This window comes from Peromyscus maniculatus, chromosome 3 (genome assembly GCF_049852395.1).
Source record: "Peromyscus maniculatus bairdii isolate BWxNUB_F1_BW_parent chromosome 3, HU_Pman_BW_mat_3.1, whole genome shotgun sequence".
In the NCBI taxonomy this organism is placed as follows: domain Eukaryota; kingdom Metazoa; phylum Chordata; class Mammalia; order Rodentia; family Cricetidae; genus Peromyscus; species Peromyscus maniculatus.
Window position 1 is genome coordinate 50217669 of NC_134854.1, and position 17759 is coordinate 50235427.

Genomic DNA, 17759 nt, shown 5'->3' on the forward strand with positions numbered 1-17759 from the left:
TTGGCTGATGGCCAGGAAGTCAGGACCAAGCTTTCTCCAATATCACCTAAGAATACTTGGAAGTTGTTTGATTCCTGACCTTTTGGGCCCATTGTGAAAGTATGGAACGTGGAGCAATTTAGCCACGTTAAAGTATGAGTATCACAGTGTGGGTGTCATTTTTAGTCTTATTATCCTTTTGGTATGGTGCTTGTTAATATGACTAATGATGGCAGTAATCAATAGATCAGTTTTACTGAGCATACATGTGAGCCAAACACTATGACCATCATATTATAGGTCGTGCACATTAATGTTATAGAGTGACCCAGGGCTATGAGTAATGTGGTTGTCTCCATGATACAGATGTTATAACATGTATAAGATCTCACAATGGGGAGAGAATAGCCAAGATCAGCACCCCATTCTGCTTAGAAGTTTTGTTCCTATCCTATGTTACATGTATTTTCTGGAAGAAGATGGTTTATGTAAGAAACAATGAACTTCTCAGGTCTTAAGTGAGTAAGCCAATAACTAAAATCCTCTCTATCAAGTAAGATAATCACTCAGTGATGACTTAATCAGAGTATAGCTTAGGTTTTCTCCCACTTATATTTTATGTGATAATATAAAATAGCTTTGTAGAAATAGCAGCAAGGGAAAACATCAGCTGTGTCTCAAGGGTACTTCTAACTTTAACAATAACAAACTGTAAATACTCCCCCGAACTAGGACAATTTATTGAACCTCATTTTTACTATTCCATCTGAGACCATCTTACCTAGCTTTAAATGAACAGAAAAGAACTCTTAGGGTGCCAACTCTTAGAGCCCTAATGTCAACAAGAGAAAGTATTCATACTCGCATGCACACTTTTCTCCTAGATCCTCCCTATGATATGGTTGGTAGTTGTCTCAGCAAGAAAATTGTCTCTGTGACTATGCAAACTCATGAAAGTGGGAGAGGGAAAGCTGTCAGAATCCCAGGCAGTGCTTTCAGCCTGAGTCCTGCAGATGGAATGATCTCTCACCTTTGCTGAAGCATTGTACTTGTAGCTTGAAATGGGGATGATATTGCCATTAAGTAAGACTTTAAGAACAGTTGGCTCTTTGTCCAGCCCCAAGATTCTGATGTCTGTAAACATGAGGTCATTGGGATCCACATAATTATTGTTTAGAATTTTTGCCTGTAAACGATTCTGGGGGAGGGGGAAGAAAATCATTTTAGAGATTGAATGTACACATCAACATCTCCTCACACAGGCTGTCTTCTTAGCCTGTTTTCTTTTCTAACTTCATCAATAACCACCCCTAGCACAGGTGTTGTTTCAGATACCAGCACTCTCTTCCTTTGGTTAACTGGCTCTTTTCTGATTCTACTATTCAGAAGATATGATCCTGATATGTAGCATGTTTAAGTAGTTACAAAGCAAAGAAAGACTCAAGCACTCACAAAACCCAAATGACACACAACCATCATACACACATAAAAGCGCCACAATAATTTTTAATTTTTATTTTAACATTAATAACAAAAGCTAAATTTTATGAATGCTTAATGTATGCCAGACAATATGCTTAAGCATCTTGCATATACTATCCCATTTAGATGATTCAGCAAGTTTTGAGGTCACAATCTCCATTTCTTTCAGATGACAATACTAAAACACAGAGAAATTAAACGATTCTTTTATAGAAATAGAGTTGAAAAGCAGCAAAGCTGAGCTAAGCCCAGAAGGCAGTGGGACTGGACTCTGAGGGAGAGGGGCACATTTTGCTAAGTACAAAGAATATAGTTTCCTATAAACAAATATGACCTAGTGGTATTTGACAGGATTTCAAAAGCAATAGAGTGGAAGAGGGAGCTGTTTCAACAAAGGTACAGGGGCACCTGGACCTACATAGGCAAATAGATGAACTTTGATCTAAGTCTGACATATACTAATTAGTCCAATATAGATCTTAGAGTTAGATATAGATAATAAAATTTCAGAGAACACTAGATTCTAAGGCCAGGCAAAGAGTTCATAGACATGACATTAAAAGGTATGATCCAGAAGAAAAAGATAATTAGGTATATCCAAATTTAAATATTTGCTTTGTGAAAGTCTTTAAAAGGAAGAAAAGAGAAGCCTACATATAGAAGTAATTACTTGCAAAAATATTGAATGAAGGATAGGTATCACAGACATTTAAAAACCATTAAAACTGAGCTGTTAACCAATGCCAAAAAACATCCAAATCAGAATATGGACAAAGAGGTGATTTTTCAGCCAAGATAATATGGAAAAGGCAGATAGACATATGCAAAGATTTCAACATAATTAGTCATTGGAGAAATAATAAGACAAAGTTAAAGTCACAAGAAATGGTCACACAGAATAGCTAAAAGGAAAAACATCAACAGCCTCAAATGCAAGTAATTATCCAGAGAAACAGCATCACTTAGATATTGGTGGTAGAATTATAAACTACACAGCCACTCTGCAAAAACAGTTCAGATGTTTCATACATTAAAAAGCATGTGCTAATTTAAGACTTCAGTCTGAATTTCAGAGAAATAAAAGCATACATAGAACACCAAAACCTCAAAACATAATCACAATAGGAAACATGAAACATATGTTCCTTGAAAATGGTACTTACAGATGTAACAGAGAAATCATACAGAATGTACTTCCTTTCTACCACTGTGCCTGAAAGAGATGGGTAGACATGTATGTATCATTACTATGGGAAACAATGAAACTGTGGAGTGAACATCCTCCTTGTTGGGAATTCTTCTGCATATAGTTCTGCTCATCCAAACAGATGAAATCATACATAGTTCTGCTCATCCAAAATCCCACGTTTTTTAATCTGTGTAGAACCTTAATGGACTACTTTCTCTGAAGTCACATGGCACTCTGTGGCTCCACTTGCCAGCATTTAAATATGCTGATTTTCATTATGGTTCTCTATCTTATTATACCATGAGTTTGTCAAGGTCAAAGTTTATGTCACATTCATCTCTATCTATGCTTTCCATGCAGAGCAATAATGAGTATCAAATATTAATAAATTCTAAATCCACTCAGCCTAAAAGCTACTATGTTTTAGTCATATCAAATCTTACAATGAAAAACACAAGACCTACACCAGATATGTCTTTCTCAATGGTAACTGAAACAGTGCCTTGCTAAATTATTAACTAAAAGGTATTGCTTTATGATAATGATGATATGTAGAAAAGAATAATGAAATCAAGTGCAATACTATTTATTCCATTGGCCATGTCAATAACATAGGAAGGTCTACATGTGAAGTTGCCTAATGGAATTTTCAGAATGAGTTTTAATTTTCCAAGCTACTAAAACCTCCTAAGATACTAAAATATACAACAGTGATAGTGGGGTTGGTGCTTTATTTGCAATGAATTTTCACTAAGAACCACCACTATGTTTCCATTTGGAAGTCTACCTTTAGACACACCATCATCCCAGTACAACTGGCCCTCTGCTTCTCGCTTATAGTCCAAGGCAACAATGAGTCCCAAGGGATTCTTCCGGCTGAGGAAGAACAATTACAAGTTTTAGACAATGAAAGAAAAGCAGAAATGGATGAATCTGCCCCTTGATGAATGCACCCCTTGATGAGTCTACCCTTTAATGAATAGCGATGGATCTTCCAGAGTCCACCCCAGAAACTGAGGAGATACTAGCACTGTGGAAACACAGGTATGGGGAGATAGCAGGCTGTGGAAAAGAGAAAATGTAAGAACAATGGCAGGGTGAGGTGGTTCCTGAAAACTAGGTTTGTGGTCATTCTAACAATGCTTCTAGGACTCTGTAACAGGCACTCTCCAGAATGTGTCCAGATCCTGTCATTTGTAGTAATCCACTTAATCCTCACACAGGTGCTAAAAGATCAGGCCGTCATCTTCTCCAGTTCATCAGTAACAAGTATGAACACAGAGATGCTGTCCAAGCTTACTGTATGTAGGACGCTGTCAGGCCAGAGTTTGAACTCAAATTCTCCAGAATCTGAGCCCTGAAACTCCAAGTCATGCTGACCTTTGCTTCCTTCTAAATTTTTCTCATGTATTGGGGAATACATGTTAAGATAATTTCTGTCCCTGAGGAAATCCTCATGAAGATTATTTTGACTATTTCTTTTTTTTTTTTTTTTTTGATTTTTCGAGACAGGGTTTCTCTGTGTAGCTTTGTGCCTTTCCTGGGACTCACTTGGTAGCCCAGGCTGGCCTCGAACTCACAGAGATCCGCCTGCCTCTGCCTCCCAAGTGCTGGGATTAAAGGCGTGCGCCACCACCGCCCGGCTTATTTTGACTATTTCTATAATCTGATTTCATCCAAATAGAAGAACTATAAAATTGAGAAGGAAAGTGAGACTGTATTTACTCCCTCTGAAGACAATTTTGGGCCCTTGAAATGAGGAGAAGATGGCTGACAGTAGCTGCATTCATTTGGCCCATCTACTCCTGGGCTTTGCTTGTCTCCCCCGTGAATGCCCACTGAGCATCAGAATAGTTAGAAGACACTGGGTCTTACCTGGCCTCTGTGGTTCTGTTTGGCTGCTGGGTGGGAAATATGTAGCCTCCTCGAAGGTGAAGCCCTATCCTGTCACCTGGTAGTATCATGTCTACAAACTGTTTCCTCCATTGGATAGCCAGTTCCTAAGCAACAAAAGGAAAACAGACCAGACAGAGGACTGCAGACAAGAAGGACCATAGAGACCCCTTAGTCAAGTCCTCACTTTAGAGACAAGAAGATGGAGACTGCCAAAGTGAGGTGATTTCCCCAAGGTGTATGGGTAGTAGAGATAAGAGCTGAGACGCCAACCTCCCCTCTTGTTTACTTCTCATCATACTGTGTTTTATAGTTCGTATCTTAGATGTCCCCCAAAGTCTTTTGTGTTAAAGTCTTGGTCCCTGGCTCAGTGCTATTGGGGGCTGATAGAAACTTTGACGGGTGGGGTTTAGCATGAGTTTTTAAGTCATTAGAGTTTTGCTCTTAATGGGAACTGTAAGGCCCTGGTCTCTTCTTTGAATTGCAAGACCCTGGTCTCTTCATTTTACTCTCTGTCACTTTGTAGCCATGAGGTGTTTGTTTGTTTGTTTGTTTGTTTGTTTAAAGTAGTTTTGTTCCTTCTCCTGCTTTCACAAAAATAGCCTGCCACTAGCCCAAAGCGATAGAACAAGGACTAGAACTTCTGAAATTAAAAGTAAAAATATAGAGACCCTTTCTTCTTATAAGCTTACTGTCTTGGGTATTTGTTATAGTAACTTAAAGTTGACTGACACACTGTAATTTCACTGAACTTGAATTCTCTGCTTCCACAGACAACAATTAATGCAATGATTAGCCCTAATTATCAGCATAGCAATCAAATTGAGAGGATTGAGCCAGTGAGATCCTATAAACCTACTGCAGCTGTTGGAAATGTCTTCTGCTGTGGCATGAATGTTAATATGCCTCTAAAGTCCATATGTTGAAACCTAATATTGTATGTGATATTACTAAGAGATGATTCCTCTGGACAAGCGGTTGAGTTATGACAATTCAGTGGTGAGAAGCTCCCATTGATGAAGTTGAGAAGAGCTTGATCGTGGAATTTATAACCTCCAAGAGTTATGGACAATAAAGTTCTGTTGTTTATAAATTATGCAGTGTGAGGTCCTTTATTATACCATCCTGAATAGACTAAGATGCCTCAAAACATACCCATACTTTACTGACTGTAAAGGCTTGTGAAATATTACCATGAACTCCCAAGAATTCTGTTTTAGAATTGTCCTCTTCTAGAAGAGGTCTCTGAAATAATAGAAACCACCTTACTTACTGTCTCATAGTCATACCAGATGGCATCTGGGATATAGGCTTTTACTTGCTCCATTCCCTAAAGAAATAAAATCAGTAAGCAATATTAGCACACACACACACACACACACACACACACACACACACACACCTCTTTATAGTTTAGAAAACCCCTCCACATCATTGCCCCTGGTACTCAGAATAATCCTAAAAGCCATCTGAGATTATCCTGGTATACCAGTGAAATCACATGAACCCAGAAAGGCCAAACAGTTTATTCAAAGCCAAGCTATACCTAGAAATAAAGTTCATTTTGCCTCTGTGCTCATGAATTTTCTAGAAGAAGCAGAGAGTTTCATTCTTGGAGATATGCCCTCTATTAGTTCAGAGTAAGCTAAGCCAACCACATCCACAGGAAGCAAAGCTACTTGTTGAGCAAAGCCAGTTGTAGCTGAGACACTAACAGCTCAGTGAGCCTTTGTTAGCTATCTTTTTTCTTGAGTGCTATGTTGGCAGTATTTAACAAGAGGATCAGTATCATAGCAATCCTTCCTCCACACTTGACTTCTTTACCCTTGCCTGTGGTCATTCCTTCCTGTACTCCACTTCCCTCCTTACTCCTTTACAACCTATTCTATCTTCTCAACCTGATTCCCCTGGATAAGAGGATATATAGATAGTTTGTGCACATGCACCAACCTACACACACCAAGGCATTCAAAGCCCAGTGCATGGCCACATGCCTAAGAACATAGTTTTTAAAGGTAATTTTACAGCATAGAAACTGTTTTAGTTGATGCATCATTGTAACCAAGAATTCTTATTTTCTAAACATTCATGGTTGTTCTCATTTATATTTATATTTAGACTTAAGCACAACCATATACTCAGCAGTTAGATTATCAGCTATCAAGCTACAAGAACATCCTATTCCATTATTCAGATTACAAACATACTTCATATAACACAGGTGTGATAAGGAGTCCAGGCCCCCATAAGAACTGTTCATGCACCTCCCATGTAGCTGGGTCTTGATAGAACCTATAAAACATAGAGTACATTCACAGTGAAGTGAGTGTAATTTACAAGAGGAGACAGCAACACATCACATATCTTAATGGACCTTGTTACACTAGCAAGGGAAAGGGAACTTGTGATCTGAATGGAAGACCTAGGTCTAGAAACTCACTCATGTACGAGGGGCCTTGCTACTGTCTCTCCGAGTGTGTGAGCACGGTAGAAGAGGGTGTAGAGATAGGGCAGTAAGGTATAACGGATGTTCAGATAATGTCTCGAGGATTCCAACAGCATAGAGTTAAGGCCAAAGGCAGCGGGGTCCTGGTCCTAAAAGTAAATGCAAGCAATTAGTGAATATTTCTTTCTATCATGATATAAAGTTTGGAGAAGGTTGGGATATTTTCAGAACTCAATTGATCTTGGTCCTGCTCCCTTTTTTCTTGGCTGGAAAAACATCAGAGATCACATGAGTTCTCCAATGTAGACATGTATTCAAGAGGCAATTTTCACTTGACAGGTTCTTCTCAGTGCAGACTATAGACATCCCAAGTGGCAAGAAGATACCACAAGGGTTTCAGTGGCCATAAAGAAGCCAAAGGGGATCTGCTACCTTCAGAGACATGCCAATATATATTTGAGATACTTCATATTTCACTTGGGAGAGAACAATAATAATCATTTGATCTAAACTTACTTTTACAATTTTTAAAAATCCATTTACTTAATTTACAATGCCTAACTATGATCTCCATTCCAAATCTTTTCTTTTCTCTGGAATTTAGTGAATTTGCAGTTTTTAAGCTGTTGTTGTTGTTGTTTGTTGTTGATGTTGTTGTTGTGTGTGTGTGTGTGTGTAGTTTCCTCTGTAATTGTCTTAGCCATCACAGTTAATTTCATTTTCTACACCCCAAAGATAATGGCCTTTATATCTTCCCTGGTATATTAATACAACATGTAGAAAGATAATAAAGACTGATTTTAGCAGATTTTATCAAGGAGAAAACAAAGAACCATTGAGCAGAGCAACCTAATTTTCCTAGGACCTAGAGGTAGACATTTGCCATCAGTAGTACGCACTCATTTTGCTCACTCTTTGTAGTTCAGAAGACCTGAAAGATGTATATATCACAATTGACTTCTCATCTTGTATCACATGATAGAAACTGAATTTTGGAGAAAATTATGTGAATCTATTCCTCTGTGTTTCTTGATAAGAGGCCCAACCCTTTCCTAAATATAGCCATTCTACAACCCTAGTATAGAGTTCATGAAAACACTAAGGCTAAACACGGAAGAAAAGAGTATTCTTCAGCCTCCATCATCTTGTTTCCAGCTGAAAAAAATGTAGAGCTGTACTGGATGTTGTGCTGGCTGAGACCCTGAGACGTGGTTTCTAAGACTGCAGAATCCAACTCTACCCAACTGGTTGATGATTAACTCAAGTGCAAATCTTGAGGCTGAATCAATGTAAAATATTATTTCCATTGGCTTTTTGACTGCCTTGTGGGATTATATTTTATCTCAACTTCTACAACTTTAACACACAAACTGAAGTGTGCAAAACTACAAGCCAAGTTTTGAAGACTTTGAACAAGATATAAGTAGCTCAACCACTAATCCCTTATGCTGAACACTAGTTAAATAATAATGATATGAATATATTGAGTCACAAAAGATATATGTTGAGTGTCTCCTATTTGTTTCAACTTCCAAATTTAAATTTAAAAGGGCATGCAGTGTTCTAGTTATAATTCCATTGGAAAGAGCTAGTTTAGGAGATAACTATATCTTTACCCTAGTCACCTGGGGCAGCTGAGTGTTCTTATCTACATGAGTCTTGACAGGTCATGATTTGTGAACACTACCTACCTTCTCTGCCCCAAATCACCTACTGAGACCTTCAGAAATAGTTCGCCTCTCTCCAGAACACAAATGTACAAAGGAATCCACGAATAAAATACTTTGAAGAATTGACTCTACATCTTCCCAGAAGAGACATGTCATCACACATAGTCAAGAGCCAGAACCAAAATGATAATGAACTTACTCACATGAGCTGCTTTTTATTTTGTGTGTGTGTGTGTGTGTGTGTGTGTGTGTGTGTGTGTGTGTTATGTATGCATGTGTGTATATGTGTTCTCCTGTATGCGGATACATTGTCTGAGTTAGGATTTCTAATTATCATGATAAAACACTATGACCATAAGCAACTTGGGAGAAGAGGGTTTATTTTGCCTAGACATCCGCATCACAGTCCATCATCAAAAGAAGTCAAGGCAGAAACTCAAATCAAGAACCTTGAGGTAGGAACTGATGCAGAGACCACAGAGGAGTACCTCCTACTGGCTCCTCATGGCTTTCTCAGCCTCATTTCTTACAGCATCCAAGACTAGCAGCTTATGGGTAGTAGCTCCCATATGATCTGGGTCCTCCTATGTCAATCCTCAACCAAGAAATGCACCACAGGCTTGCCCACAGGCTGTTCATTTGAGGCTTGTCTTCCAAAATGTCTCTATCTTTTATCAAATTGTCAAATAAAACTAGACAACACACACACACACACACACACACACACACACACACACACACACACACACACTCTTGTTTGAGTGTGAGTTTAGAGATCCAAAGTTGATGCTCAGTATCTTCCTTGGTACACTTATTTATTGAGGCAGGATCTCTTGCTGAACTGGAACTAACCCATTCAAGATAGTCTATCTAGCCTGCTTGTTTTGGAGGTCCCTGCCTCTGCCTCCAGAATGCTGGAACCACAGACCACTGCCGTACCTGCCTAGCTTTTACCAGGTTCTGGTCATCCTAACATTGCCCCTTGCATTTGTGCTGCAAGCATTTTATCCATTAGTTGTCTCCAAGGCCACTTTAATGAGTTTATTAAAACCAAAGCCATTGTGTTTGAAATATTTCAATTGTAACTTATTTTATTAAAAGAAATCACTTTTTTGGTCCTGCTGCATTATAAACACCTTAAGAAGGACTTTAAACTACTTTTGTAGACTTGCCCATCAAAAAATATTATTTTAGATAAAAAAAGGGATAATGGTAGAAAGAATAATGGGACATAATAGAAGGCTGGTCTTCCAAACTATTCATAAAAAACAGAATGTTATAACAAAATAAAATACATTTTAGATCACTGACTTATCCCTTCATAATCTTTCTTCCTTGTTCTCTCTTATGTATGAGTAATCTCATCATATTATATTAATATTTATATTGATATACTATATTATGTAGGTTACCATAATACATTGATATAGCTAATAGTTATGTTAATAACTTATATTAATATAAAAATTGACCTCCCAGTGTCCCATCTTATACAAGGTGATAGCAAGTGATGGAAACAGCATAGATTTTTGTTGTTGGTGGTGGTAGTACTAGGCATTGAACCCAGGGCCTCACATGAGTTACCTTTGTATGTTTTGAGACAAGTCTTATGCAGGCCCAACTGACATAAAACATGCAACAATCCTCCCACCTCTGTCTGTTGAGTGCTGGGATTTACAGGCATGTGCCACCATGCCCCACTCCCAGCACAAAAGATGTGCCAAAAGTGCTCACCTTTGTGGATGAGTTTTTGACAGTGATTCAATATATAAATATTCATCCTTCTCACATTTTCATGCTTATTCCCTGCTTTTTAGACATGCCACTCAAGATTTGGCTACCTTTGTGAAGTAAGGGCTAGTATGTAGGAGTTTTCTATAACCCCTCTTTGAAAGCAAGTAGATAATATTCAAGAACTTCCTACTTCTTTTCTTAGAGGAACTCACCATGTATGTAGGACCATTGTGATTCCTGGACAGTGGGTAAAATGCTCCAAGTTGCATCCACCTCCTACAGAGTTCCTCTGTGACATTGTTTCTGTAGCCACAGATGTTGGCCCCTACCTGGAGAATTAGCACATATGCAAAAAAGTGATTACTAGAAAGGCAAAAATCATTTGCTATATTCTTATGTAGAGAAGGAAAAAGAATCTCTTTCTGATACTATTTAACACTTAAAATATCCCAAAGTCTCAAAGCAAGCCCCAGAGAAACAAGAGGATGCTCATTTTAGGATATACTAAGCCAACTTTCTAGACAGGCTGCCTGTATCAAAGGCCCTTCCTCATCATTCAGTCCCCAATCTCATACTTTCCTATTCATTGTTATGATCCTGGTAGGATTTTTTTTCTTATACTCATACATTTGATTTAAAATAATTCTTTCCTCACTACAGAGACTGTATGGAAGAGAAACTAATGTTAACATTTATATCATTCTGTCTTCAGAACCATCTTACAGCACACATAGAAACTGATTTTGCTAAAACAAAGACCATGAGACATGTCCATTAGTTTTACAAATACATTAATGAATGGTAATAGAAAGAGTAACAAAGGACAAAGGTTGAGAATGAGGCTTACCATGGGGATGCCAAATAGGTTAAACTCAAGGATGCTGGGGATGGACCATCGGAGATCATCCCAGGTGGCTGAATTGTTTCCCAGCCAATGAGCAGCAAATTTGCCAGACCCAGCGAAAGTAGAACGTGATAAGATGAAGCTCCTCTTGGGAGAGAAGACAGTTCCCAGGGCCCTGAAAAAGTTCAGCCAGTTGTGTGTGAGGTGACTTGTGACCACCTAGAACCCAGCTTATGCCAAATGCAGCAATGGATTTTTCAACCAAATGGAAAACAACAAAATCCAAGTATCAAAAACTAGACTTGCAAACAAATCTGCCATTTTATGAGTTGCTTCCCAGTTCTGAGTAAAGCTTAACATCCTGTATAAGATAATACAGATCAGTCCCAGCCTCCAAAGAAATTTCTTTCAGCATCTATACTTCTGATTACAGTTTTTATGAATTCTGCATCTTGTTGGGTCTGATTTTGGTCTAGCTCTTTTGAAGAAGAATATATGTCACATATCACAATGAGTTGGATTCTGGCTCCATCTACTCCAATGGGTTAGGTGTTTTGTTTTGTTTTGTTTTGTTTTGTTTTGTTTTGTTTTGTTTTGTTTTGTTGTTTTTTGTGTTTTTGTTTTTTTTGTGGTGTTTTCTTTTCTTTTCTTTTCTTTTCTTTTTTTCCTTCCAGGCCTTACTGCCTGGTGTATAATCCTGCTTATCATAATAACCCTGGCTCAGGTTCAAGCTGTGTCTTGGTGTGGACTCTTTACACTCATTACCTTTATAGCACCATTGGTAAGAGAAAGATGTGTTCAGCTTACACAAAGTGAAACCGAAACAGGATCAGGAAAGCAGTTGAGAGGTTACAGTTGAGAGAAGGCATTTATGTAGCATAGACTATATAACATGCATCTTATTGACAGTTTAGAGAAAAAGACAACAACAACGTATTGGAGATCCTTTTATTTCTCTTCCTTCTTTGTCTGGAACTGGCCTATTTATGATCATTTTATGATCTCTGAGATCTGCCTCCTTTCAGCCTGGAGAGAGATAAATTTCACTCAACTTAGCCCTCTGGCTGCTGTCCCCAAACTATTTTTCCAACTGAAGTTGTGTTATGCCTTGATCGGATCAATGCCCCCAGTTCTGAGGTGCTGACCTCACTGAATGAAAAATTATGACTTTTTGGAGACCAAAGTCAGGTATGAAGAAGTAACTAATGGATGACCCAGATATTTACTTTTTAGATCTAACAGTACCTCACGTCCAAAGGCCAAGGTCCATTTATCTTTACTGTTTTCTAGAAATTTAACCTGCTCTCCCAAGACCAAGTATGTCATAAAGACATCTAGTTCTTACCGAGTCACAATTGCTTTTTAACTATTAACCAGAACTTTTAGAGCACACTAACCAAACCAATTATGATTTTATAACACTTTTATCACACGGAGACACTGGCAGTGAAGCAATCTGGAACTCTTTTCCTTCTCAACACTCTCTGACTCGTGTGACTCATTCACTGTCCTGCTAAGAGGTAAATCTAAGAGGTAATCTAAGAGGTAAAGCATATTAGATCAGGGAGGGGTTGATGGGAACTCGCTGCAGTTCCACCATTTCAGAGATGAGCAAACTGAGTCTTGTTTATTTGGTCTATTTTCCAAGAAAGATAGGAAAAAGAGAGGAGGAGGGGATGAAGAAGGAAGAAAGAAAAAGGAGAAGCAGGGGGTAGGGAGAACAAAGAAAAAGAAAGGGCAGGAGAGGCAGAGACCATCTGGCTGCTTCTCAACACTGTCTTGACTTCCCATTACATTGGGCTGACCAGAAGAGAAAGGGTCCTTGTCCAGAAAATGCATAGGTTTGGATGTTAGTGAAAGCAAACTCTGAGAAGATCTCTGGTTCCTGATCACATTTCTTCTCTTTTCTCATCTCTGCTTCTTCTCATTCACTCCCTTATTCCTCTTCTCATTCACTCCCTTATTCCTTCTCTCTCAGAAAAGAGAAGAAATGTGATCAGGAACCAGAGATCTTCTCAGAGTTTGCTTTCACTGACGTACAAACATACGCATTTTCTAGACAGGATTCTCTCTCCTGGTCAGCCCAGTGTAATGGGAAGTCATGACAGTGTTGAAAAACAGAAAGTCTGTCTTTGATCCAATAGGTCCCATCATGCACTTGTTTTTCTCAAGCCAGGCATTTACTCCATTCGCATATATTCAATGTACTGTCCTTCAAGCTAAGGATTTCAATAAAGGAGTTTATAATCCAGCAAGAAGAAAATGAGCATCTAAACTTATGGAACAGTGATTTTCATGTTATAAAATGAAAGCAAAAATAATTTTGTTTATCGCAATATGAAAAAATATAACATATAAAATAGTCATGAAAGTTTCCAGAAATGACAACACAGGTAAGTTTCAAACTTGGGAAATGGACAAGATCAGAAAGGCTGTCTAGTTTGGGACTAATAGCTCATGAACTATGTGGAAGAAGTATTTAGGTCTGGAACACACAGAAATTAAGCATTATCTGAGCATAAAGTACGAGAAGTGGCAAAGGAGTGAGAGACTAGGTTATGAAGTATCTCGGTCTGTTCTAGGGGCTGACATTTTATCATATAGAAAAGAGTATAATGTAAAAAAAATGTCCTGGGGAAATAAATGAGAAAACTCAAAAGGACCACTTTGACAGCAATATAAACAGTTCTTTTTAAACTTTGACATCCATTCAACACATCTTGAGGTGTTGGTGAAGGCTGTTTTGATTCCTGGGGTTCAGATTGAGGCTCAAGATGTTGAGCTTTTAATATCATTCCCAGAGATGCTGATGTTGCCTGGCCTTAACCATACTTTGAATTGGTAGAGGATAGATTATTTGGAGATAGTTTAAAGTCAGAGAGGTAAGCAATACATAGGCATTAATGAGAGAAATAGTGAGGAGTTTAATTAAAAAGTGATTATGGAAAAAATAAGAGATGATTATGATTAAATTTCTAAAGTAGAAACAAAATAATCAAAGGTTGATTTCAGGTGGAAGTAGAAATACTTAAAGATCATATGAAGTTTATCATTTCAGAGTCTGGGAGATAACAATGGTGTTGACACTAACCAAGACACAGAATTTAAAATACTAGTCAGAGTGTGGTGGTTAGTGTGAAAAAGGAATTAGAGCTATGTGACTGGCATGAGACACTGAAGAGAGAGACAGCCAGAAGATACTTATGGTATATATATTGGTGTACATATATATATATGTATATATATATATATATATATATATATATATATATACACACAAATGTCTGTGCATATATCTCTCTCTTTCTCTCTCTCTCTCTCTCTCTCTCTCTCTCTCTCTCTCTCTCTCTCTCTCTCTCTCTCTCTCTCTGTGTGTGTGTGTGTGTATGAATGTAAGTGCTCCTGGAGGCCAGATCAGGGTAGGGTGTCAGATACCCTGGAATTGAAGTGATAGGTTATAAGTCACTTAACATTGGTGCCTTGTACTGAACCACAGTCCTCTGCAAGAGCAGTGTGCACTCTTAACCACTGGGCCATTTCTCCAGCTCCAGTTTTGTATATTTGTGTCAGCAAATCAAGGTGAGGCACAGGTAAAAATACACATTGTTAAAATTGACAAAATGCAGTAAAATCCATGGTAAGGAATAGATTCGCTGTGGTGGCCTAGAGTAGAAAGAAGGAAGTCCAGGGGTTATTGCTGTGGCTTATCAGTAGAAGAGCAGATGAAAAGAAACAAAAGGCAGATACTAACGGATGTGCAGACAAGAAGGTGTGCTGTGAAGAGCACGGGATGCTATGTAGACACACCTCTCAAGAACTAAAGGACCATGGTTTGAGGGGAGGCCGTGAGACATAGAGACGTGAGGTGAGTGAAGTGAGGAAAGCATGGGGATGTGTCCATGAAAGAGCCCTGGCTGACTCCCTGTCACAGAGTTGACACTAGTGTAAAAGAAAGCAGCGTGGGAAGAGTCAGCCTAGCCTTGTCCCAAACCTCTTGAAGAGTCTCAACAGCTACCCAATGCATTTCAGTTCTCCGTCTCCATTGCAAATCTAAAAGTTAAACCTTCTCAACTCTAGCCCAACTTTTTCCTCTCTTAGGTACAATGATTATATTTTACTGTCATTTAGAAGAAGAACTGAGTGGAGTGAAGGGTAGCTGTTTCTCTAGTCACAAAGTCATGGCTAAAATCTTTGTCACCAGGTCTGAAAAGGATGCGATGTTTTACCTTATAAACCTGATTCCTTATAATGGGTAGTACTGGTGGAAAGAGTGGTTGTGTGGTGTGTGTGTGTGTGTGTGTGTGTGTGTGTGTGTGTGTGTTACATACAAAGAAGAGAATTGAAAAGATAGGATCAAGAAGAAAAGAGACAAGGGAGAAGGGTGAAATACAGCGTATGTCATATGAAAGTAAGACACCCAGTTAAACTTGAATTTCAGAAAACCAATGAATAATTTTTATTACAAGTATGTTCCATGGAAATTTAACCTCACATTTTGTACTATTTTATTCGCTACAGTCTGTGGTAACTTTAGCAATTCAGTAGTGGGACCATGGCTGTTGTCCAGCCAGGAGCTTCAACTGCCTTGTATTTTATTGCCTGTGATTATCATTGGAATGACATCGTGCCTGAGCCATAAACCAATCAAAATTAAACTGACACAGAAAACCAAACTTTGTGCATCTTAAGTATTGCTATATGCCAGTTTCTGTATTCTCATAATCACATAAAATTTGAACAACACATTTATGCAAGAGAATCCCATCTATTTGTCACCTCCCGCATTCCATTTCCCACCTTCCCAAATCCAGAACCAGGTAGACAACCAAAGTCTTACAAGTCTGTGGCTCTTGACATGGTGTAGCCATACAGGCTGTGGACATCATAGTGAAGGCCTGAGTAAAACTCTGTGTCCATGCAGAGGGTTCCTACCAACAGAGAGCCATTCAGGATGCCTAGAGAAAACATTCATCAGTGTGGCAATTCTCCATCAAGCAACTGTAACAAAATAGACACCTAATCCTTTTCCTCTGTATTATCATACCTTCACCAACCCCCACTTGATAAAAAAAAAAACCCTTTCCACTTTTTAAATGTTACTCTTTACTGCCTCCTACATCAGGACTAAGCAGAGCTGGCCATTGATTCCCTGGAGCTCACTAAGGATGGTGGCAAGCAGAGGCATCTAAGAAACCTGCTCAAGGCCCTGATCAATTGATAGGAAAATAAACATGAAGCCCCTACTGTCTATCTGCATATGCTTAATCTAAGAGAACTACATGTACAATGTTCAAGGATGAGTGATGTAAATAGGGGGATATCCTCTTTTATCTCACAGGTAAAGCAGGAGTCATGTGACACTGGATATTTTCATGAATGAGAACTCAAATCCCAACCCTGAGAATCCAAACTGTGGCTTTTATTTTTGCTTTTTTTTTTAAAGCTAAGACAGTCCATGTCTTATAAACTCATTTTTTTTCTCCTTTCTGTGAAAGCAAACCTGGTGTGTTGTCCTGTGTAAGTCCTTACTAGGAGGCATAACTCCAGAAAGACATGTGAGAAGGAACAAATTAAGGTTAAAACTTTCCCACCAGCCATGTAGGGTAAGGATTTGGAGCAGGAAATTTAACTGCATGGTAAGCTGTAAGGAAAGTTATATTTCTGGACTATGTTAATTATGAGCAGAACACTAACATTTTTCTAACGCTAAAGGTAGTTGTACTTGTGTCATCATCATGAAAACATGTACTATGTGGACATAAAATCATGAGAAGTGGCTCAGTCAGGCGGGAACATGGCTGGTCCCATGTTAATGACAAAAGGCTGCAGGGACAGAATGAGATGTGTGTCAGAGCAAGCAGACAGTGATATAATGAGGTTTTACATAGAAAGACAAAAACAAACAAACAAAAACCTTAACAAGAATAATATTAAGGGGGCTGGAGAGATGGCTCAGCAGTTAAGAGCACTGGCTGCTCTTCCAGAGGACCCAGGTTCAATTCCAAGCACCCACACGGCAGTTCATAACTGACTGTAACTCCAGTTTCAGGGGATCCAACAACTTCACACAGACATACATGCAGGCAAAACATGAATACACACGAAATACAAATAAATTATTTTTTAAAAGAATAATATTAAAAGATTAAGAAACAAAAATGATAAATTGATCTAGAATGACAATATAAAAGGGTAGGAAACAGACTGAGTAGAGGAGAATGAAGTTGTTAGGTGATTGTGGAGAAGATTTTGCAAAAGTGTAAATGGTCTAAATTCAAAGAAATTCAGAACTCCTTCAGGAACCAGAGAGGAGGTGAGAAGCAACAAAACCTTGGTCTCCCGAGAATATAAAGGGTGGACAATCACAATAAAGTTGTTAGAGACTGTCCAGATGCCTGTCCACCCAGTAGTATTCTATAAGTTCTGGGGCTTGTTTGTGAAGATTAACTTATCTGGAAGTTGATGTATGCCTAGGGGGTCAGATTCTGGCAAAGGAATATAGGCACCCTAGGTAAGAGACTC

General features: G+C 38.6%; 1 protein-coding gene across 1 annotated transcript in view; it reads right to left on the bottom strand.

The window, feature by feature from the left end:
- LOC102915457 (putative maltase-glucoamylase 2) overlaps positions 1-17759 on the bottom strand; it is an 81676-nt gene that overhangs the window by 39321 nt on the left and 24596 nt on the right. Inside the window, exons 14-23 of the mRNA XM_076566443.1 lie at positions 16075-16192; positions 11241-11412; positions 10606-10722; positions 6984-7138; positions 6751-6835; positions 5817-5873; positions 4526-4650; positions 3438-3526; positions 2625-2674; positions 1010-1177 (exon numbers count right to left, since the gene is read on the bottom strand). Coding sequence (XP_076422558.1) covers positions 1010-1177; positions 2625-2674; positions 3438-3526; positions 4526-4650; positions 5817-5873; positions 6751-6835; positions 6984-7138; positions 10606-10722; positions 11241-11412; positions 16075-16192 — 1136 coding nt within the window. The remainder of the gene's footprint in view (positions 1-1009; positions 1178-2624; positions 2675-3437; positions 3527-4525; positions 4651-5816; positions 5874-6750; positions 6836-6983; positions 7139-10605; positions 10723-11240; positions 11413-16074; positions 16193-17759) is intronic.